General features: G+C 36.4%; 1 protein-coding gene across 1 annotated transcript in view; it reads left to right on the forward strand.

Annotated features, from left to right (window-relative positions):
- vib (phosphatidylinositol transfer protein vib) overlaps positions 1 to 23,300 on the forward strand; it is a 214,773-nt gene that overhangs the window by 56,655 nt on the left and 134,818 nt on the right. Inside the window, exon 2 of the mRNA XM_090390339.1 lies at positions 12,484 to 12,514. Coding sequence (XP_090246465.1) covers positions 12,484 to 12,514 — 31 coding nt within the window. The remainder of the gene's footprint in view (positions 1 to 12,483; positions 12,515 to 23,300) is intronic.

A 23,300-nucleotide genomic window follows, 5' to 3' on the forward strand; every position in this document is an offset into this window, starting at 1 on the left:
TAAATTAACAAAAGAATGAAAAGTTTTTCTAAGTTGTTTACGTGCACTCCCTCGCTTTCCATGGGAATAATGTCAATTACAATTGTTCCCCTTTTGTATACAGTAGCAATCTATTTTTTGTGCCATTTTATCTCAGCTGATGTCTTTTTTTTTGGAACTTGTCTTTAAATTAATTTAAAATTTGTTTATATTAAATCTTATCTGGTTGTGTTATGATGACAAAACGTAAATGGATGGAATTAAGCCTGGAAATTAAACTAAAAATTATACAATAGGCTGATAGGATAGAAAGAAGCGAAATGACATTGCAAACGAATACAACATCCATTTATCTACAACCTTTTTTTTTTTTTTTTTTAATCTACATTACTCTAAAACCGAAGAAGACATTATTATTTATTATTATTAGCCATATGATGCAAGGAAGCCTGAGGCTTATGCTGCACTAGCCAAAAAAAATTGAGTTACCCTGAGAGAGACTTGAAGAAGTGCATGACACTGGAGCAGCGATGAAAAACAGGAAACGAATTCGTGGTGCAAAACACAAAGAGCTTGAAACAAAATTTTGAGTGGTACCAACAAATGCATGCTTCTAATTTGCCAATATCAGGTCCGATTTTGCAAGAAAAGGGCAAATTATCTAGCTCAGCAACATGGAATTAGCGACTTCAAATGCAGCAGTGGTTGGCTCCAAAGATTTAAAGGCAGGAATAACTTGGTTTTGTGAAATATTTGCGGTGAGTCTGGATTAGTTGCCAAAGAAAAGGTTACAGACCAGTTGTTCTGTATGGTCCATTCTTGAAAAATATGAGGGAAAGGATATTTTTCATCTTGATGAGACATGTTTATTTTATAATTTTCTGCCAAACAAAACATTTGCTGTTCAAGGAGAGTCTTGTCATGGCGGAAAATTTAGTAAACAAAGACACTGTTCTGTTATGTTGCAATTCAGATAGCAGTACAAAACTTGTCTACTTTGATTGGTAAGTTTTCCAAGCCAAAACGTTTTAAAGCAGTTAACCAACTTCCCTGTGATTATGAGGCCAATAGAAGTGCTTGGCTTACGGTCAGAATTTTTCAGTCTTGGTTATCAAAAGTGGACAGAAGAATGGCTTCACAAAAAAGGAACATTTTGATGATTCTAGATTGTTGTACAGCCACATTCTGCCGATACACCTAAGTTGACAAATACACGGCTGTTGTTTTTACCCCCCCAATACCACCAGTTTAATGCAGCCACATTATTTATAACCTCAAGGGAGCACAGAGCTTGCCTGATAAGGTATTTGATCTGCAACATAGGAGGGAACAATTTTCACCCAAATTGGAATGTCTTGGATACTATCCATAATCTTGTTATTGCTTGTGACAGTATTGCATAAAGCATAATAATCAACTGCTTCAGAAAGAGTGGCTTTGGAGAGAATATCGTTGAAAAACATGGTCCAGCAGATGAATGTGATAGCAACATTGAGGTATTTGAAGGAGCATATGGATTTTGTTGATGAATTTGAAGAGTTTGTGAAAGTGAATAATGAAGTTGCTATCACTCCACCACCAACACCAGAAGAGCTGCTGAGCACCAAACAAAATGATGTTTTTGTTACCGGCGAAAGTGAAGAAGCGCACACTCTGCCATCTAAAAAAGATTCCCAAAATCCATTGAACATAATAGAGAATGTGTTGGCCTGTAGTAAGGTTGATAAAGAAACAACTATTGCATTTGATAATGTTGGTTCTGTTAAAATTGCATATAGGACAAAAACTGTGCAAATAACATTGGATTCTTTCTTTAAATTAGATCAATCAATCAATACTCACATCAGTCAATACTATTAATATTTTATTGTATTATTAATAATACATTATCGTCATGATGAACTGGATCCGGCTTAGGTCTTTTAAGACCTGTTGCGGTGTAGCTCTTGGAGGTGTTCTTGATCTCGCCATCATTGTATTGGTCGACCCACATCTCTCTTGCCTGTAGGTTTGTAGTTAAAAGGCTAATTTTGGGATCTGGTTTGGGTTCATTCTTTCTGTGTGGCTGATCCATTTTTTCTGATACCATTTTATATCATTTACTATGTTATTTTGTTATCTACTTTTAATTTCTCATGAATATCTGAATTTATATGATGATCTAGTCTTGTAAAGCCTAATAATGGTCTTAAAAATCTCATTTGTGCTGCTTCTAGTTTTTTTTGCATCTTTCTTAATTATTACTGAAGTCTCACAGTTGTAAAAGAGGGCTGACTTTGAAGTGATGTTGTGCAGTCGTAATTTTGTTTCAGTTGTCATTTGTTTTCCAAGGTGGCCTTTAATCGTTCCATTCATTTTATTATATTTTTGTAGTTTATTGTGGATGTTTTTTCCTTCATTTGATATTAAATTTCCCATCTAGGTGAAATCAAATATTTGTTCTTTTATTTTGTCAACATATATGATACATAAAAATAACAATATATAAATTAAAAAAAAGAATATAACATATTCATACCTCACACGAGTTTTGTGCGGTTCCACTGCATTAGATCCGCACCTGCAGTAACCAGAACCACACTCAAACCTGACCCGCATTGCTTGTACTTGCAATCAACTCACAAATCTCAAAAAAAAGACACATTAAGAAAATTTCTATTAAATTTTCCACATCAGTAATAATGCATAGTTAGCTTTAAATTAAAATAAACCAATCAATAATACTAATATTTTATTGTATTGTATAAATTTTATTGCATTGTATACATGAAAATAACAAAACATATATAAATAAATAAAAAAAGAAGATTGAAACATATTCATAATATAATTTGCAAATTTTTAGTAAGTTGCTGTGCAGAAACAGGACATCAGCAGTTTCTGGGTTCAGCTGTACGCTTCTTCCTTGGATGAGAAATCCAGATGCAGAAAACTCTTTCGCTTACTGCACTGGCACCATTGGAAGAAGAATGGCAAGAATTAAATCCAGACAGTAAAAAATGAAAATGTAGACAATTTTGTATGTATGACGATAAGCTACTTAAATTATACAGTAATTTTGAATTTACCATGATGAATGCAATCCTAAGTTAGTATTCTTTATATCTGCAATTTTTGGGAAACTTTTAATGATGATGTTCTTTCAATTTTGTGCTGAAAGATTTTTGTTGTTGATTCGATTTCTAATTCTGAAGCAGTGAGTGCAAAGTTCTTAATCAGAAGCAATATAATATAACAACATAATAACAGTAACATTATATTCTGACTCTTGTGTGTAGCACAGTTGATGTAATCACCATCCTACCTGCACCAGGCGGAAAAGACCTGAGTTTGAATACTGTAAATAACGAGAGGAATTTCTGTGGGTCTTTTTCACAACATGGCTGAGTTAGTCTCAGGCAAGGGTAGCATGGTTTTCCCCCTTCTGGAAACTTGGATATTTTGTCAATTTTCAGACATACTTTATATAGCATATATATGGCCTATGCTGCTGATGGCGTAAGTTGCAAAACCTTAAACAACCATCATAATCAGAGATAATTCAGAATTTGGAAAAGGACGTCTATGAATCTTGTGCTTTCATCTTTTCATATCTGGCAAAATGAAATGGAAGTGAGGGTTAAAAAAATAAATTTAAATCTATAAAGCTAATCATACATTTTCAAATTTATGCAGTTTATGAAGATATCAGTAGTGAGTAGTGTTGTATGTAATTAAACCAAAAAGAATAAAAAAACAACAACATGGTACATACTTCATAATTTAGTAAATAATGTTACTTAAAACAGTTACTTTGTAAGTTAAAAATATATTAATTTTTGGTATTATTGTATTAAATTATTTACACTGAAAAATTGGAACTGCACCTGACCTGCAAACTGCAAAATTTCTGAAGACTTGATCCGATAGGGACTCTACTCTGGTTGAAAGAAAAGGTTATGCAGATCCGTTCTGTAACCATCCTTTTCCAATTTAAATTTATACCCCTTGTATGTATCATCTGAGAAAGAGTAAGGATTCCATCAGCATTTTATTTATTCCATCCATTTAAAACTTTAAATACTTCAGTCATGTCTCTTCTCAAATGTCTCGTTTCCAGATGCTGCAATTTACAGAACTTGAGTCTTTATTGTTGAGGGTATCCTTTTGTAATACCAACTGACCTCTACACCTCTATGCAGTATGTAGTCTCAAATGTGTGCATATGTGGCCTGATACCATTGCTTTATATAACAGGATAACTTCCTAGGACCGGCTGCAACTTTTGCAGGTCCTTTTGTTTAAAAAGAGCAGTATATTAGAATTAAACATTTTTTCATGACATTGTATATTTACAATTTAAAAGTATTTGTGTGATTACAGATCTTAAGTACAAATAAACATTACCAAGAAACCTGTTTCACCTTATTTAGGCATAATTGTAATATCTAGTTTCTTTTTACTACTCATTTTCTATAATGAAAGTGCAAACCATTCCTGTATGTTCATTAAATGCAATAAGTTTTAATCAATTTTTAATTTTGAGTAAATTTCAAGCAGATTGTTTCCATCAACATCAGAAAGGTTGCCATTTTGAAAACCTCGTGAAGATCTTTTCAATGTTTCGTGAGATTTGAATCATTCCATGTTTTTTGAGATCGCTAATGTTGTGTAAAAATCTGAAAATCAATGTAATTTGTGTGGGGTTTTGATTTTTTTTTTTTTTCTTTTACTGGCATGTGATCACAGTAAATAATTTAAAAATTCTGTTTTGAATAATCTGCATCAGCATTAATTTGATTGTTGCATTCATATTTGAATATTTAAATTTATTTCTGTGACTATTTGAATATTTATAATTATTTGTCTTTATCTTATCTTTTCTTATTCATCTTAAATTCTGTGCTTTTCGAGTCTTCTGTGAATAGCTCAGTGGATTGAATGTTTAGGGCATGTTGATGTCTATAAGGATTTTAATTTAAAAAAAAAAAAAAAAAAAAAAATCCTCAAAAATGCTTTAGAACCAAAAATATGCATTAACATTTTTCTCATTATAGTCACCTTATATCTTGTAGCATATAGTAAAGAGGAAGATTTTTTTTGAATCTTCCATTCAGCAGCTTATTTACAGTTAGCTCTCTGAAAACATAAATTGTACATTGAATAAAAATGAGGGTTGTTCAGTTAAAACACATTCTGTGTGCTTTAACTGAACACTAACCTAACATAACCTAACCTGTAGTTCTCAGTGGGGAAATGAATGCCCTCCTGTTTTTAATAACATATAAACATATTAAAAACTTGTACAATAAAACCTTGGTAATTTGAATTCTTATTTTGGTTTTGTCTGCTCTTCATTAGGGTTGTGTAATTTCTTCTGTGACATTTCAAATAGATAGTCTAACCTAACTGGATCTCAGCATGCAGTGATTCAGTTTATAACTGCAGAAAAGTAAGAACCACAAGAAATCCATTTTCAGTGTGCACTAAAAGGGTCTTGTCTTCAATAGAGAAAGTGTCAGATATTTCTGTAGAAATAAATTATAGTAGCTGTTTTCCTTGCTGTGCGTTAGGTTTTAAAAAGTTGGTGGCAACATTAACTCAGAAGAGCATTCTGAAATTTTGCCTCAGAAACAAATGCAAATGATCGAGAACAACTGATAGAAGGAATCATCCTGCTTCACGATAACTTGTATTCACACGTTGCCAGCCCGACTGATTTGCAAAATATTTTCTTAAAAGTGAGTGTAGCAAATACTTATACAATAAAACCTTGTTATTTTGCTTTTATAATGCAATAAAGGGATTTTGTTCTAGAAAAGGTGATTGTAATGGACAATTTTTAAATTCTTTTCAGCAGGACCAGCTGATGTTATTACCAACTGTAAATGGGAAATTTTCAGGGAAGTAATTGTAGAAGTCACTATCTTTTTATACTAAGAGATATTGTTGAAACATTTAGACCTAAATGGATGTCAGATGAACTGATGAGACTAAAAGTAGAGAATAAAAATACGAGTGATTATAAATTATAAGGGGACATAAGCCTACAGTAAGTATAAACTACTTCTCAATCAAGTGGATAAGTGTGATTAGGGAGGCTTAGGCACAGGTTGTGAAAAGTTTTGGCTAATAATGCAAAGAAAAGTTGTGGAAAGGGATGAACTACATTGGTGTAATGGATATGAGTGGCATAATTATTGATCCAATTCAGTTGCTGACTACACTCACACGTGAAAGAGTTAGCATTAACAGTGAAGGTAAAGAAAGCCAACACAAGAACTGGCAAACTACTAGAAACTTACCGGACTAACTGGTTTTCTGCTATCACAGTGTCTCCGTGCCTTCTCAGTAAACAGACAGTGCTTGTTACCGGTATTGGCAGTAGAAGTAGAGAACGATATATTGATTGACACATTGGTGTGACAGATGATAACATCATAGCATCAAGTTAAGTGATTCATTGATGTTATGATACGTGTGTGTGTGTGTATATATATATATATATATATGTATTTTTTTTTAAAATTTTTTATTGTTATTTATTTTATTCTACGTTATTTATATTGTATGTTATTTATATCGTTATTTATTTTATTCTACAGTATTTCACTATACGTTATTTATATTGTTATTTATTTTATTCTATGTTATTTATATTATTTATTTTATTCTACGTTATTTACATGGTATGTTATTTATATCATTATTTATTTTATTCTATGTTATTTATATTGTTATTTATTTTATTCTACGTTATTTACATTGTTATTTATTTTATTCTACGTTATTTATATTGTTATTTATTTTATTCTACGAATATTTAAAAAATACTGTTAAAAAAATAGCCCATGAAATCCTAGGCAAAAAGAAGAGCCAAGGACCAAAAAAGACTTGGATTACAGAGAAAGTAAGAGCTGCTGTAGAGGAAAAGAAACTTGCATATCAGAAATGGCTGTGTGATAGGAATGATGCATATAGGAACATTTATGTTGAAAAAAAGAAAATAGCCAATCGGTTGGTAGTAGAAGCAAAAAATGAAGAATGGGAAAGGAAATGTGCAACTATTAATAGCAAATTGGGCTTCAAGCAATCAGCGGAATCGTGGAAGGTCCTTAAAGACTTGAGAAAACAGAATAAACACAATGCTGGTTTGCAATTAATACCTTTGAAAGACTGAATGGAGTACTATGAAGGACTTTTAAAAGAAGACCGGGAAGAGTTCAAGGCAATGGAGGTTTTTGGTGTAGAAGACTCGGGCTTAAAAGTTTCTGTTAGGGAAGTGGAACTCCTGCTTAAGGAAGGAAGAAATGGCAAATCATCTGGAGGAGTTTACATGGAACTTCTGAAATATGGAGGAAGAGGAGTGGCTGTTCTGAAACAAAAACTGTTAAATAGTATACTGAGAGGAGAAGAAATACCGAAAGAAACGATAACAGGATATATTACATCAATTTATAAGAAGGGCGATCGGAAAAGCTGTTCAAATTACAGAGGAATATGCGTCCTGAACCCGCTGTTAAAGATCCTTGGAAAATGGATCAGGAACCATTTAGAAGCCCAAATCGAGGTATCAGAAGAACAAAGTGGTTTTTCAGCTGGGAGGTCATGTATAGATCATATCTCAACAGTATGACAGATCATTGAAAAATACCAATCAAAAGGAAAAAAAAATCTTTATGATCTTCATTGACCTTGAAAAGGCATATGACAGTGTTCCAAGAAAACTTATGGGAAGCACTGAAAGAGGCAAATATTGATAGACAACTTATTAACATTATTAAGGCAATTTACAGGAATAATAGATGCAGAATTAAAGTGGGATCAGTTTTGTCACCTGAATTCCACACTTCAAAAGGCTCATTAGCATTAGTAGAGGCATATGATGCAAGAAAGCAAGCTTATTCAGCATCACCCAAAAAAAAAAAATAAAAAATAAAAATAAAAAAATAAACACCACTCCCATTTCACTCCTCCGTTCGTTCGAAATACCTGTCCAGCTCAGCCTTAAATTTGTTTAGGCTATCAACTTCCACAACAAGTGATGGAAGTCTGTTCCACCAACCAACTACCCGCTGGCTAAAGGAAAATTTCCGCACATCTATTCTACACCTGTCTTTCCTCAATTTGAATTTATGCCCTCTCAGGTGATTATTCTGAGCAAGAGGAAGTATCCCATCGACATTGAGCATGCTCAAACCATTCAAGGCCTTATACACCTCTATCAGATCACCTTGCCGGTGCCTAGTCTCCAGACTGTAATTTACAAAACTTAAGCCTTTCTTCGTAAGAGCAACCCTTTGTTCCATTCACTAATCTTGTTGCCCTTCTCTGTACTCGTTCCAGCAGCTCTACATCCTTCTTGAAATGAGGCCTCCAGACCTGTATACAGTACTCAAGGTGTGGCCTGACCATTGTCTTATACAAGGGAATAATCACCTCCCTATCCCTGCTTGAAAAATTCCTATATATCATTGACAAGACACCATGAGCTACTCTTGCAGCTCGTCTGCACTGCTCAGAAAACTTCATATCTGCCTGCACAATTACCCCCCAGCTCTTTTTCATTCTCTACCACTGTCAGTGTAGTACCACAGAGTTGATACGTGCTCTGGGGTTACTGTTTCCCATATGTAGTACCTTACATTTGTCAATGTTAAACTTCATTTGCCACCTCTCAGCCCATCTGCTCAACCTTTCCAGATCCTGTTGCAGCAGCATAGCATCAGTATTGTCCTTAACAACCCTGCCAACCTTTGTATCGTCTGCAAACTTGGACATTAAGCTTGATATACCATCACCAATATCATTCATAAATACAGAAAACAACAATGGACCTAACACTGAACCCTGAGGAACTCCACTAATAACATTTGTCCACGATGAGCAGTGTCCATTGATCACCACTCTCTGTCTTCTGCCATTCAACCATCCCTTTATCCATAGCAGCAATTTGCCACCAATGCCACACTGCTCCAATTTGTGCAGCAGTCTTACATGTGCAACAGTATCAAAAGCCTTTCTAAGATCCAAGTATATAATATCAAAGTTATTCCCTGCATCCAGTTCTTTTGTGACTGCATCATAGTATCCAATCAAATTTGTCAGGCAAGACTTCCCCTTAACAAAACCATGCTGTGTCCAAGCTATAACTGAAGTCTTGTCTAGATGATCCTGCAGTGCTGCTTTAACCAGTGCCTCCGTTAATTTTCCGGGAACAGAAGTTAAACTAACAGGTCTATAATTACTTGTGTCAGCCTTTGATCCTCCTTTGTGAATTGGGGTTACATTTGCACATCTCCAGTCTATGGGTACCTCCCCTAAGTCCAAGGAAGCTCTCATAATTATGGCTAAGGGTTTGCTTACTTCCTTTGCTGCCTCCTTTAATATAACTGGATAGATCCCATCCACCCCGGGTGCCTTTTTTATGTTTATCTTCAACAATTTCTCCTCCACTTTCCTCTCAGTTATTACAAAATCATTTAGTTCACTGCCAGTGTTTACTTCACCTACGGCATTCCCCTTCTTGAATAACTCCTCATGTGTGAATGTAGATGCAAAATACTCGTTTCGTTTGTTAGCCACCTGAGCACGATCCTCAACTGTTGAACCATCAATATCCAGTGGCCCAATCTGATTCATCCCTTTCCTTCTTGAGTTTACATAAGTAAAGAACTCTTTTCTGTTTTTCTTTGCATCCTTTGCCAAGGATTTCTCATAATATTCCTTTGCCTGCCTAATCTCCTTTGTGACTTGGTTACAAACCAGCTTATATCCAGCATAGGCTTCCATGTCACCCATTAATTTGTATGTATCCCATGCATTTTTCTTCTCTGCCATATGTCTCATTAGTTCATCTGATATCCATATTACAAGGTTGTTGCATCTCACCAACACTTCTCAAAATTTATATCGACATCTGCCTAAGATCCTGGTCAAAAAAATTTAATAAAATGGGATTGCCGATTAATAAGAACACCTATATTCACAATTTACTTTTTGCAGATGATCAGGTGGTGATAGCACAAGACTTAGAAGATGCAAAGTATGCATGTCGTCAATTGTTTGAGGAATATAAACAATACGGGTCTAAAAATCAATTTTAGCAACCCTGAAATGTTGTCTTCAGGGCCATAACACATTCTAAATATTGCAGGTTTTAAAATGAAACAAGTCGATAAATTCAAATATTTGGGATCAATCTTACAAAGTGATGGATCATCCCAAGCAGAGATCAATAAGAGAATTACAGACGGCAGGAAAGCTATCGGCATGTTAAACTCTGTTCTGTGGAGCAAAAATATCCTAAATAAAACAAAGAAACTTATATTTCAAACGATTGTACCAAGTCTTCTATTGTATGGAGCGGAAACCTGGACATTGAATAGGCGAGTGGAAAACAAATTGCTTTCCACAGAAATGGTTTTTGGAGATGCTCAGCAGAACTTCTAGAAGAGACAGAAAATGGAATGAAGACATAAGGGAAAAAATGGAAGTGAAAAAGACTATTATTGACACCATCAAAGAAAAGTGTAGAAGAGGAAGACCTAGGAGGAGGACATGGATGGATGGAGTACGGGAGTGCATGACAGCCCGAGGCTTAACTGACCAAGACACCTTGAACCGCACTTTATGGCGGGAAAAAATTCCTAACAAGAAATAACTTGTAGGCTGAGGAAACCCATTGTAAATGGAAACACTCCTCTTGAAGAAGATTTATTTTATTTTATTTTTTATTTTTTTTGGCTGGTGCAGCATAAGCCATAGGCTTCCTTGCATCATGTGGCCATTACTAATATTAATATAAAGAATCTTTCTTTCTTTTCCTATTATTTCCTAACCTAACCTTTAATGTTAGGTAAGGAAACCTTTTGCTTTTTTCCTAACCTATCCTTTAAGGTTAGGTTAGGAAACCTAATCTTAAAAATATACAAAGAAATCAATAATATGGTTTTTTAATAGCAAAAACTCTAATGAACTTCAATAATCTGCTTTTAATAATGAGAAAAAACTAATCATTACATTGTCTGTCACACCTGTGTGTGTCAATCAATATATTGTTCTCGACTTCTACTGCCACTAATGATAACACACACTGTCTGTTTACCGATAATGTAGGGAGAAACTGCGATAGCAGCAAACCAGTTTGTCCGGTAAGTTTCCAGAAGTTTGTTGTGTTTCTCGTGTTGGCTTTCTTTACCTTAGCCACATTAACATTAGTAGAGGAATTTGATGCAAGAAAGCAAGCTTATGCAGCATCAGCCAAAAAAAAAATCCATTTCACCCATCCAACATTTCAGAACCAACTTTTCTTCTCCTCAGTTATTGATTCAACTTCCATTTTCTGGAACAACCTTCCTTGGTATGTATTTCCTGAAAATTACAATCTAGAGAAGTTCGAGTCTAATGTCGACAAGTGTATTCTTTTATGTCAATCTTCAACCCATGCATAGTACTAATTATTCTAGGTTCTAATACCCCTTGTTTGTAATTTTCATAAAAAAAAAAAATAAATAAAATAAAATTCACATGGAGCATAGCATCATCTTTTGAGAACTGCATTGGAATGCTGTTTGGACATATTCAATCGTTTTTTGAGACATGCATGGATGTCAACTTCAAGGCAAGTTAGTCACACATCCTGTGGCCCAAATTCTGAACTAGCCTCCAATTCTTGGTTTGGAGGGAGGATCACTTTCTGTATTGACAGTGATAATTTAATTGTAATGCAATTACAGATTTTGACTCTGCAAACCATGACACATTTGACCTTCTTGTGGCATCACCATTTTTATGTAAAAAGAAAAAAAAAAAACTTTACTTTTATAATACTTTGTAAAAAGCTTTTGCAATTTCATAATGACTTGCATACAAGACTGCTTTGCTCCATGTCTTGAAATAGGAACAGGACTTTATGGACCCCTTGTATAATAATACTTTTAAATAATAGTTTTATTATTTTAACATAATTTCACTAGTGTGTTTTATTGTACTGGTATTAAATATTTTTTTAAATAAGGTTTTGGAATGATATTCAGTATTTTTTCCTGTAAAATGGCCTGTGTGTGTAGTTACAAAAGTATGTATGAGAAATTCTGGGATGTATTTTAAAGTAAAAAAAAGTCATTCTGAATGACTATGAAGCCATGGCTGTTTGAGTTACAATAAGAAAAAAAAAAATTGTGAAGGTTTGAACGTCATGGGGGGAAGATACCAAAAAATAAGCAGACATGGCTAATAGTGTTCATTCATCAAACTGCCATGGCCCTGTAACCATTCAGACTTGGATACATGTTTATATGGCTCTTGGACTCAAGAGTATACCAAGAATTTTTTTGCACATTTGAAACATTTTGTATATTTATTTAAAGTTTGGATGCAGTTCATTAAAATTTGTCTGAACAACCTATTTCCATATGAAGACAAAACAGTATTTTAGAATTGCAATAAAATTTTTTAGAATATATAAATTCAGTAGGTTTTGAATTTCACAGTGGTTTTTTTTTCCCCCCTTTCTCTTTCTAGTCGTGTTATTCTTCCAATTACTGTGGAGGAGGTAAGTTTGAAATACATAATTTTTATCTCATTTTTATTTTAGTAGTACACATTTTTAAATTCAGCAATATACTTTTCATGAATTTATAACTTTTCATTATTCATTTTAGTTGTTAAATTGGTACTAAATTCTAATTTCTGTGTTTGGTATTTCTTCTCTCTGCCTGTCCAACTTGGTTCTCATAGCAGTATAGTGACTATACCATATGAAACTTTTGCATTAGAAGAAGCATATGATCCAAGAAAGCAAGCTTATTCAGCATCAGCCAAAAAAAAAAAAAAAAAACCTCCCATTTCACCCATCCATTTGCTCCAAAAGTTTGTCCACTTCTTCCTTGAATTTATTTAAGCTATCAACTTCCACAACAACAGATGCAAGTTTGTTCCAGCAATCAACTACCTGCTGGCTAAAGGCAAATTTCTGCACTTCTATTTGACAACTATCTTTCCTCAATTTCAGTTTATACTCCCTCAAGTTTGTAATCTGAGAAAGAGGGAGAATCCCATCAGCATTGAGCCTGCCCAATCCATTGAAGGCCTTATACACTTCAGTCAGATCACCTTGCAGGTGTTTAGTCTACAGATGCTGCAATTTTAAGCCTTAAGCCTTTCTTCTTAAGTGAACCTCTTTGTTCCTCTCACCAGTCTTACTCTTCTCTATACTCATTCTAGCAACTCTACATCATTCCTAAAATGAGAATTCCAGACCTGTACGCAGTACTCAAGGTGCGGCCTGACCATTGCCTTATACAAGGGGATAATTGCCTCCTTATCCTTCCTAGCAAAATTCCTGTATTGTATATCATTCACAAGACCCCATGACCTGCTCTGGCAGCCTATCTGCATTGCTTAGAAAACTTCATATCTGACTGCACAATTACCCCCAGTTCTCTTTTTTTCCATTACCCTGAGTGTAACACCACACAGTTGGTACATTTCTCTGTGGTTACTGCTACTTATATGCAGGACTTTGCATTTATCAGTGTTAAACTTCAGTTGCCACTTCTCAGCACATCTGTCCAACTTTTCTAGATCCTGTTGCAGTGGCATACTGTCGTTAACAACCCTGTCTACCTTTGTATCATCTGCAAACTTCGACATTAAGCCTGATATACCTTCATCAATATTATTGATAAATACAGATAACAATAATGGACCCAACACCAGACCCTGGGGAACTCCACTAATAACATTAGTCCACGAAGAGCAGTGTCCATTGATTACCACTCTGTATTCTTCCACTCAACCATCCTTTTATCCTTTGTAGCAAGTTGCATTTAATGCCATACTGCTCAAATTTGTACAGTAGTCTTCCATGTGCATTATCAAAAGCTCTCCTAAATCCAAGTACAGTAGACCCCATCAATCCAGACTTGATGGGATTGCACTTGGTCCAAATTAGTGACAGTCCAGATTAACTGGAAGCTATCTTTAACATACCAGTTTTTATTTAAAGTTACTAGTTAACAAAATTTTAACTAAATTGGTTTTTATATTAAATTAATTAAACAATATTTTAATGTAGAACATATTACACAAAAATATTACAACGCAAAACAGCTATTTTCAAGAAGTTTACTTGAAATAATCCTCAATGTGTTTTTGCTTTAATTTTGAAACTCGCTCTCGAGCTGCACGACCTCACACATGCTTCAAGGTTAGAAGTTCACCAGCTGATGTGTCATCTTGTGTCTCGAAACAAATCAGCTTCTCCGGCATTTTGATTGCTTTATTGTGACTTGTACCAGTTTACTCGCACACTTCATCATCAGAGTTGTTGTCTTCATTAGTTTGCAGTGATGATGATGAGCATGCTTGCACGATGTCTACCTCAATGAGGATCTGATTGTCCTAGATCATTATCACACATTATCCGTGGGGCAATGTCTTCATTTGTTATGCCTGAACAACCCCCTAAACGTTGAAATAACTGAACAAAATCATTATCATCCTTGTTATCATCAGGATCCGAAGAAATATCGCTTCACAGCCTCTATAACTCCTTGATCCATAGGCTGTAATAGGGTGGCATTGGATGGCAAAAATGTTGCCAGATCTCAGTTTTTTTTTTTTTTTGCTGGGTTGGTTGGAGCGTTATCAATGAATAAAACCGCTTTTTCTTCCAGTTCTTGATCCCTTAAATATTTTTTAACTAAGAGAACAAATGAAATGAAAACCAATCTTTAAAATGATCCGAGCTCATCCAAGCTTATTTTTGTGACGTACTTAGCTGGGAGGGCATTTAAGTTCACATTTTTAAGAGTGTGGGGCTTAGCAGATTTTCCTAAGTGGTAACTTTAAATTCACAGACGCATTACTGCACAGAAGCAATGTCACTCTTTCTATACTCGATTTATGTCCTTTAGCTGAAGAGTCGAGTTTTGAGGCAAGTGTTTTTGGGTAACGTTTTGAAAAATAAACCAGTCTCGTCAGCATTAAAAATTTGGGATGGAACTAAACTTACTTCACTAATAAACTGTAGAAACTGTACTTTAAGTTCTTTGCTCGCAACACAATTACCAGAAAGACTTTCACCTGTAATTCCAAGCTATGTCAGATTCTGTGAGGCTCCTCCCACCTTGATAACCACCCCAAACTTGCAGGAAAAGATGGGTCACCCCCTAACTTTTTGTTAAGGCTAAGAGCCCTTGATTGAAAGGTTGGACTTGAAAGAAGAACCCCTAGCTCTCATTCTTGATTAAACCAAATGTATAAGGCCTCATCCAAATTTTCATTTTTTGCCTGCTTAATGGTAGCTCTTTTTTTTTTTTCATGAAAACCCCAAACACGAGAAGTATTACAACATATAGTACGGTACATAGTACCGTGCTTAGATTGGAGATTGAGAAGACGAAAAAAGATATTTGTTGACATTAGACTTGAACTTCTGTAGATTAATTTTCAGGAAAGACATATGAAGGAAGGTTGTTCCAGACAACGGCAGTTAAATGAATAAACGAGAAAGATGAAAAGTTGGTTCTGTGAGTTTGAAGTTGGACAGTAAATGGATGTTGACTGTTTTGAAAGAGAGAGCAGGAATTATAGAAGCCAATTCAGAAGAACAGTGCCCATGGAAGTATCTGTAGAAAAGGCATACAACAGAAACAGTACGTCTATGAGATGGTGAGTGGAGAGACTCTGTTAGAGAGGAGTCATTAATTAACCTAACTGCCCTCTTCTGAATGGAATCTTCAGGAATTCCATTCCTGAAGATTCCATTCAGAATCTAGAATCCTGAGAGAGGTTTTGGGGACACAGCTCCAGATGTGGGAAGAATATTCCATGGTAGGGGCAGATTTGCAAACAGTGAACAGCTGTTTGGAAGAAAAGTGACGCCGAAAGCAAAAGAGAAAACCAAGTTTTTTAGATGCAGAGGAAGCAATATTTTTAATATGCTTGTGCCAAGAGAGATTAGAAGTCAGGGTAATCCCCAAAAGAGATATATCATTCTGCCTAGAAATTGGAGTGCCACCAAAGATAAGCATAGGAGCAGAAGAATCCTTTTTGCGAGATATAAAACAAGACTGAGTTTTAGAAGGATTGAAATCAACTAAGTTGTCTTTTCCCCACTGGAGAATTACCTGGAGATCGGCATTTAAGGAATTGGTAGCGGATATTCGAGAAGTTGAAGTTGATTGAGCAGGGAAAGGTTTCTCAAAATGCAAAGTGGAATGCAATGTGCTATAATCGGCAAAACTATGGATAGGATTTCCAGTCAATGGAAGAAGGTCATTAATATACAGGAGGAAAAGAGTGGTGGAAAGAACTGAACCTTGGGGGACACCAGCATTAGTGGAAAAGTTAGAAGACAGAGAGCCATCTACCATCATCCTCAGTGAGCGATCAGAGAAAAAACTGGATAACCAATTACAAAAAACAGTTGGCAAATCATAAGATGGAAGCTTGTTTAGGAGACCTTTGTGCCAAACACGATTGAAAGCCTTTGACATGTCAAGAGCAACTGCTTGTGTTTCCCCGAACTTTTCCATTGAATTTGTCCATAAATGGGTAATATAAGCCAGAATATCACCAGTGGATCAACAATGACGGAATCCATACTGCCAATCATTGATCAGACGGAAAGTTTCTAGGTAGTTTAAGAGTTGACGGTTAATTGATTTCTCCATTACTTTAGAAAGAGTAGAAGTAGTTGCAATGGGACGATAATTGGATGCGAGGGATTTGTCACCCTTTTTAGGAACTGGCTGGATATCAGCAAATTTCCAAGAAGAAGGAAAAACACCTTTGGAACAGGTTTTGAGAACAAGTGGAGAGATTCCATCAGGACCTGGAGCTTTCTTAGCATCAAGATTCGTCAAAATCCTTATGACATCCTTTTGATGGAAGACCACAGGAGGCATTAAATGGAGTGTGTTGGCAATGGTGGGATATGTTTTACCAAGATCATTGATACAAGAGCTGGAAGAAAAATGGAATGCTAGCAGGTCAGCTTTATCCTTGGTTGAAGTGATATTATTGCAAATTCAGTAAGATCGAGTTTACTGTCCGTTTGTGATAGATTTCACTAACAGAAAAGTCCAATAAACAGGTGACTGCTAATTGTTTTTATTGTTTTATGGTTGTGACCTCCAGAACTTTGACGGAACCACGTGGTACTGTTGGAGACAATCATAGGGTAATCTCCAGTGCTGCTGTCTCCTGCCCCGATTAAACGGCATGCTGCCCAATTAAGCGAAGTAAACCCTTGCTATTTTGTTGACTGGTTTCTGTTTTTTAAGATTTGCCCCAAATAAACGGCTGTCCCGATTAAAACATTTTGATACACAAAAACAATCTTTGTAGTATTTATTACACTAAACTTTCTGTATTCAAAAGTTTATCATATTGAGCGCAAATATGAAACACTGCTGATTTAAGAAAAACTAATTGTTAATTTTTTTTTTTTTTAATTTTAAATGTGAATAGTCATTATTTGGTTTCATCATAATCATCAGCCATTTTCAGTCCACTGCAGGATGAAGGCCTCTCCAGCAATTTTCCAGTTCCTTCTGTTTTGTGCAATGGCCATCCATTTACTACCCACAAACTCATGAATTTCATCTGTCCATCTCCATCGTTGTCTTCCAGGTTTTCTTTTAGCTCCTCTTGGGTACCATTCTGTTATTTTCTTAGTCCATCTGTCATCATGTCTTCGAGCTGTGTGTCCTGCCCAAGACTATTTTAGTTCTTTCTTCTTCTTCTTCTTCTTGGTCCTTAGCTGGCAGCTGGGGAAGGCGGTTGGCCACGCAACCAGTATGCTGCTGTAGGTGCCACAGCATTTCGGACTTGCTCTGTGATGTTCTTCCATACTTTACGATCCATGTCGTCAGTCCTGGCCTGGTTAAGGTCAAGATGTCGGCTCAAGTCATTTTCCACTTGCTTGGCCCACGTTTTCATAGGCGTGGTCCATTGGATGTTCCATTGGGTGGGTCGTTGTCTCCAAAGGAGTGTGGATGGTATTCTGTTCGTGCCCATTCTACATACGTGGCCAAACCATCTAAGCCTTCGCTTCTGGATTTGGTCGGCAATGGTTGGTTGCTGTTGACATCTGGTGCGGATGGTATCATTAGTGAATCAGTCACGAAGTGATATGTCCAAAATCTGCCGCAGGCATCGCATTTGGAATACCTCAAGTTTGTTTAAATCTAGCTTGAGACAAATCCATGTTTCTGATCCGTAAAGGAGAATGGGCAGGATCAAAGTCCGGAAGAGTCGGATTTTAGTCTTTGAGGAAATGTTGGTCCTCTTCCATAGACACCATTTGAGCGAGGCAAATGCAGTGGCCGCCTGTCCAATTCTGCTGTGGATTTCCATGGTGGATGCAACTTTCTTCTCCTGGACCAGCGACCCAAGGTATTTAAAGTCCTGCACTTGATCGATCTGGACGCCTTCGAGATAGATGGTGGCTTGCGACCCATCTGTTGTCAGGGCCTTTGTCTTATCAGCATTGATCTTACAACCGTATGGCCGGGCAATGTTCGTAGAGGATGTCCGTGGCTTCAGAGTTGTTACCAGCAAAGATAGCACTATCATCGGCAAACATCAAGTCAGTCACATAGTGATCCTTGTCATATTGTATGCCCCGTCTGTTTCTGAATGCTTGCCTCATAATGGCGTCGACCACGATGTTGAAAAGCAACGGGGAGGCTACATCCCCTTGGCGGACTCTAGTTTGTATGGTAAATTCCTCAGGTAAATCGTTCTGGATGCGCACCTGGCTGGTTAAACCGTTGTATGCAGTTTGGAGGAGTGTGACGACTTTTCGAGGTACATGTTCGACCTCTAGTAGTTTCCATAAGGCATTTCATTTTTTTTTTTCATTCATTTATTAATTACACACAATATAGTCTCAACATTATGTACATAAAAGTATATACATGATTTATATACAAGATATATTTACATATAATTATATGCTCTGACAAACATTAAACTCTCGTGTGTGTGTGCAAGTGTGTTCTTATTCAGGGTAGCTCCCAGGCATAAGCCCAAATCTACCTTGAGAACTTGGGAATATATAGTCTTTACAAAGCAGTCCTTAAAAAGTATGTTAAATTACTTGAGTCTGATTTTACTGTAGCGCTATTCGCACTTGAAATCCCGCACCCACTGGAGGTAGTGCAATACCAGTGAGTGCCAGCAATCCCGCGCCCCGGGTTGCCCATACCAGGGAGCCATCAGGGAAAAAAAAAATAATAATAAAAAAAAAAAAATATATATATATATATATATATATATATATATAATAAAACAACAATAATATTCAATAGTCTGGATGGCACAACTATAAACTTCAAAAATCACAGTTCAACTGAATATTTCCTCAGCTGCTGTTTCACATGCACTGGAACCTCCAAAACCAATAACGGTACTATCCAGCAATCTCCAACTGTACGCCATGGATAATAGACGCTTTAGACCACCAGACCCGACGCAATGAATCTGATCCAGCACGGCAGAATCCAGAATGGAGTATTCATGATTGCAGCACAAAAGACAACCAACCAGAGCACCAGACCCAACACCATGAATCAGGTCCAGCACCCCAGCCGCCAGCCAGATGCAGAAACCAATAGTGAAACTCCATGAAGACAATTAAGACACTAGGTTTGCCTCTGAAGAAAGGCTCTGAGAACAGTTCTTCTTGCAAAAACAGCAGCTGAAAACTCCTGAAATAAATTAAAACAGTCACGATTTGCAATAAGCAAATGCACTGTATCAAATGATAAGTCAGGAATATGCGCCATCAAAATCCGCCTTTGGTCTTCATACTCCCGACATAAAAAAATTACATGCATCCAAGTCTCCTGCTCGCCACATGTACAGAAAGGATCTGTCTCCAACCCTCTCTCATATAATTTGGCCCTAAGTGAGCCGTGTCCTGTTAACAAATAAGAAGTGTACATAGAAGGCGTAAACCAAGATGCCACGGTTTTTGCCAATGCATAGTTCACCTGGGGAATATATTTCCTCGTCACAGCTCCAACATCACCACTTTCCCATCTGGTCTGCCATAAATCCATTAGTTTGTTCCATATTCGTTGTTTTTCTTCTTTAATATTATTCTCCAAATCAATTGTAATATCCAAAAACGTTACTGATGTACCCTTTTTCAATTTGTACAAAAACCCTCTGTAGACAATAAATAAATCCAATGGCATGGTACCAGCAATTACCTGTAGGGCGTTTGTAGATGCTGTTCTAGGTACTTTCAATAAAGTTAATAACATAGAGCGCTGAAGCGATAAAAGTTTCGATCGAATCCTAGTTTTAGTTACCACAGAAAACCAAACAACAGCTGCATATGCCACTATCTGGAGAAAAATAGTCTTATAATACAATGACAACACTCTCTTATTCAATCCCCACTCCTTACAAGAAATCCTAGCAATGGAGCCTGTAAAGTGTCTTACTTTTACATTTAGGTGTGAAACATGTGGGAAAAAGGAAAGTTTGTCATCTATGATTAATCCCAAATACTTAGTTTTAGCAACATAAGGAATTTGAACACCACCTAAAAGAACTCTTGGAGGCCTACCGTAATCAAATTGTTTCTTAAAAACCATAAAACAGGTCTTACTTGCAGAGATCTTCAATTTGTTCAAATTGGCCCACTCCATTAAATCATCTAAAACTGACTGTATTTTTCTTTCCAATATAAGTCTGGAGCGCCCAGAAACTCCAATCACAAGGTCATCAGCATAAGCTATCTTAGCAACCTCTGTACTCTCCTTAACAAGCCACTGATCTAAAACTGCATTCCAAAAGAGAGGTCCCAAAACCGAACCTTGAGGACAGCCTCTCGAGACACTGGCACTATATGACAGATGACGTGCACGCACAGTAATAAATCTGTCCTGAAAGTATGACCTTATAGTGTTAAATATGTAACTATTACACTCTGCAAGCACTAGAGATCGAAGGGCACTTTCCCACCATACCGAATCAAATGCTCCTTCGAAGTCTATAAAGACCATAAGAACATATTTCTCAGAAGAATCCTTAATGTACTTTAAAAGAGATGTTATGGCGTCCTCTGTAGAGTGCCCCTTCTTAAATCCATGCTGATCAGCAGAACACAGATGCTTATCCTCTAACATCGCAGAAATTCTGGGAGCAAGTAACCTTTCATAAACCTTACCCATGTTCGCCAAGAGAGAAATTGGTCTGTATGCTCTCGGATCAGTCCTGGGCTTACCAGGCTTATGCAATATCTTTAGCAGTGCCATCTTCCACGGTCTTGGAAAAGTACCTTCAGTGAAACATTTATTAAACAAATTTAACATAATTTGAGGAAAGTAATCATAAAACTTAATGATTACTTGATTTTCAATTAAGTCCAAACCTGGACATTTCTTAACGTTCAATTTAGCTACTGCTGCACCCAACTCCACCAAACTGAAGAGTTCAGCTTCAGCGTCACCTGCTCCTGTAAACTCAGAGTTCATCCGGCGTATCTCCGTTTGTTCAGGTGAATCATCTTGAGGAAGATCCTGAGGAAATAGTCTTCTAACAATCGTTTCCACAGTAGAAAACCAATCCAATGTCTAATCATTATTGTTCAATACAGTGTTGTATATTTCTCCACAAAGCAACTTATTACGAGAGATTTTATACACGAGACCCCAGGGATCTCTGTTACCAACTTCATTAACCAAATTTTGCCAACAAGTTCTCTTGCTCTCAGCAATAGCCTTATGAAAGGCCTTTATTCTCTCTTTATAGGCATTTTTAAATGATTCCACATCAACACTAGAGAGATGTCTATTTCTTTGGTATACTTTCCTAGCCTGGCATACCTGAGACCTCAGAGAAGACAAAGCAGGAGTCCACCACGGCACAGACAACTTTTTAGTCCTTTTTCTCCTCGTAGAGTGCACACAAGCCTGGAAAATATGATACTGTACATAGTTTACATATTCATAAGCTGTCATACCATTTAAACTCTCTCCAGGTATCGCACAATTATCACTATCGAAAACTGTAGTCAAATAATTTTTAAAATTGTTCCAGTTAACACGGTCCATAGAAAATCTAGACAGATCACTCGTAGCGAAGCTCTTTTCCCTTACTCCGAAACAGAGATCAAATGAAATTGCATGGTGATCACTATTTACTAAACCAGAATTGACTTCCCAATTCAAAATAGAATCGCACATACGAAGAGATGTCACAGTTACGTCAATATTAGACTCTCCATTTACAGTTGAAAAGGTGAACGGCTTATTTGGAAGGTTTTGAACAACAAGATTATGAGATAATAAGAGGTCTTCAAATTGGTTCCCTCTCACATCAGTATATCCACTGTGCCAAAAATGTGATTTTGCATTAAAATCAGCAGTCACAATGAGATTATGGGATGCATATCTTAAACAAATATTTTCCAAATTATGAAGCGCTATCTGAATATTTTCCAATGGAGGACAATACAGTGACACTAGGCAGAAAGAAGAAACTTGTGAAGACACAATAATGCTTGTCATACACGCCGAGCACAAACCCGTGATTGACGTTACAACAAGGTCTTGATTAAAAATTACAATAGCGGATTTTGGAGGAACATCCACAGCTGCTACTATTCTAGTAGAAGAAGGAAAACCCATAATCTTATGAGCTGCCCCTCCCACTTGTGAGGAATAAAATGGCTCCTGTATACAAACAATATCTATACAATGCTCCAAGGCAATCACCCTTATTTCATCAGCAACTGCCCGACAGCGCTGACCATTTATTTGCAAAATTTTTAAATCTCTATGTCCTTGCAATGCTCCAGAGGTAAAATCAGAGGAGTTATTATCCATGATTGATGCGCATGTTTGCTAATTCCACTGCTCTCATGTACTCAGGACACTTAATGTCCCTTACGGAGTGATTACAATCTCTGTTTCTTTTCTTACAATTAATACATTGTGGAGGATCCTCCTTGTGAGGGCACTCAGCGAAAACATGACCCCCATTAGCACAGTGACCACAAGAAACAGTCTTGTGTGAACATGACTGTGCACCATGTCCAAAACCCAGACATCTAAAACACTTGTTCACCACCGTGAATTTCCGAAACCTATGTGAACCGAATCCAAGGAAAATTCTTTCATTATGAAACAAGCATTTATATAATCGAGGGCTGAAACCAATGACCCAATTAGTTGCATTAGTTCCAGATCCAGAATTAAATCTGAATGTTACTTCATCTTTTACCTCATCCTGAGTAAATTCATAATCTTTAAAATTTTTATAATATAAATCCTCCAGGATTTCATCCTTTGTAAACTCCTTGGGCACCCCGT

This window comes from Mastigoproctus giganteus, chromosome 2 (genome assembly GCF_048544385.1).
Source record: "Mastigoproctus giganteus isolate SK-2022 chromosome 2, ASM4854438v1, whole genome shotgun sequence".
In the NCBI taxonomy this organism is placed as follows: domain Eukaryota; kingdom Metazoa; phylum Arthropoda; class Arachnida; order Uropygi; family Thelyphonidae; genus Mastigoproctus; species Mastigoproctus giganteus.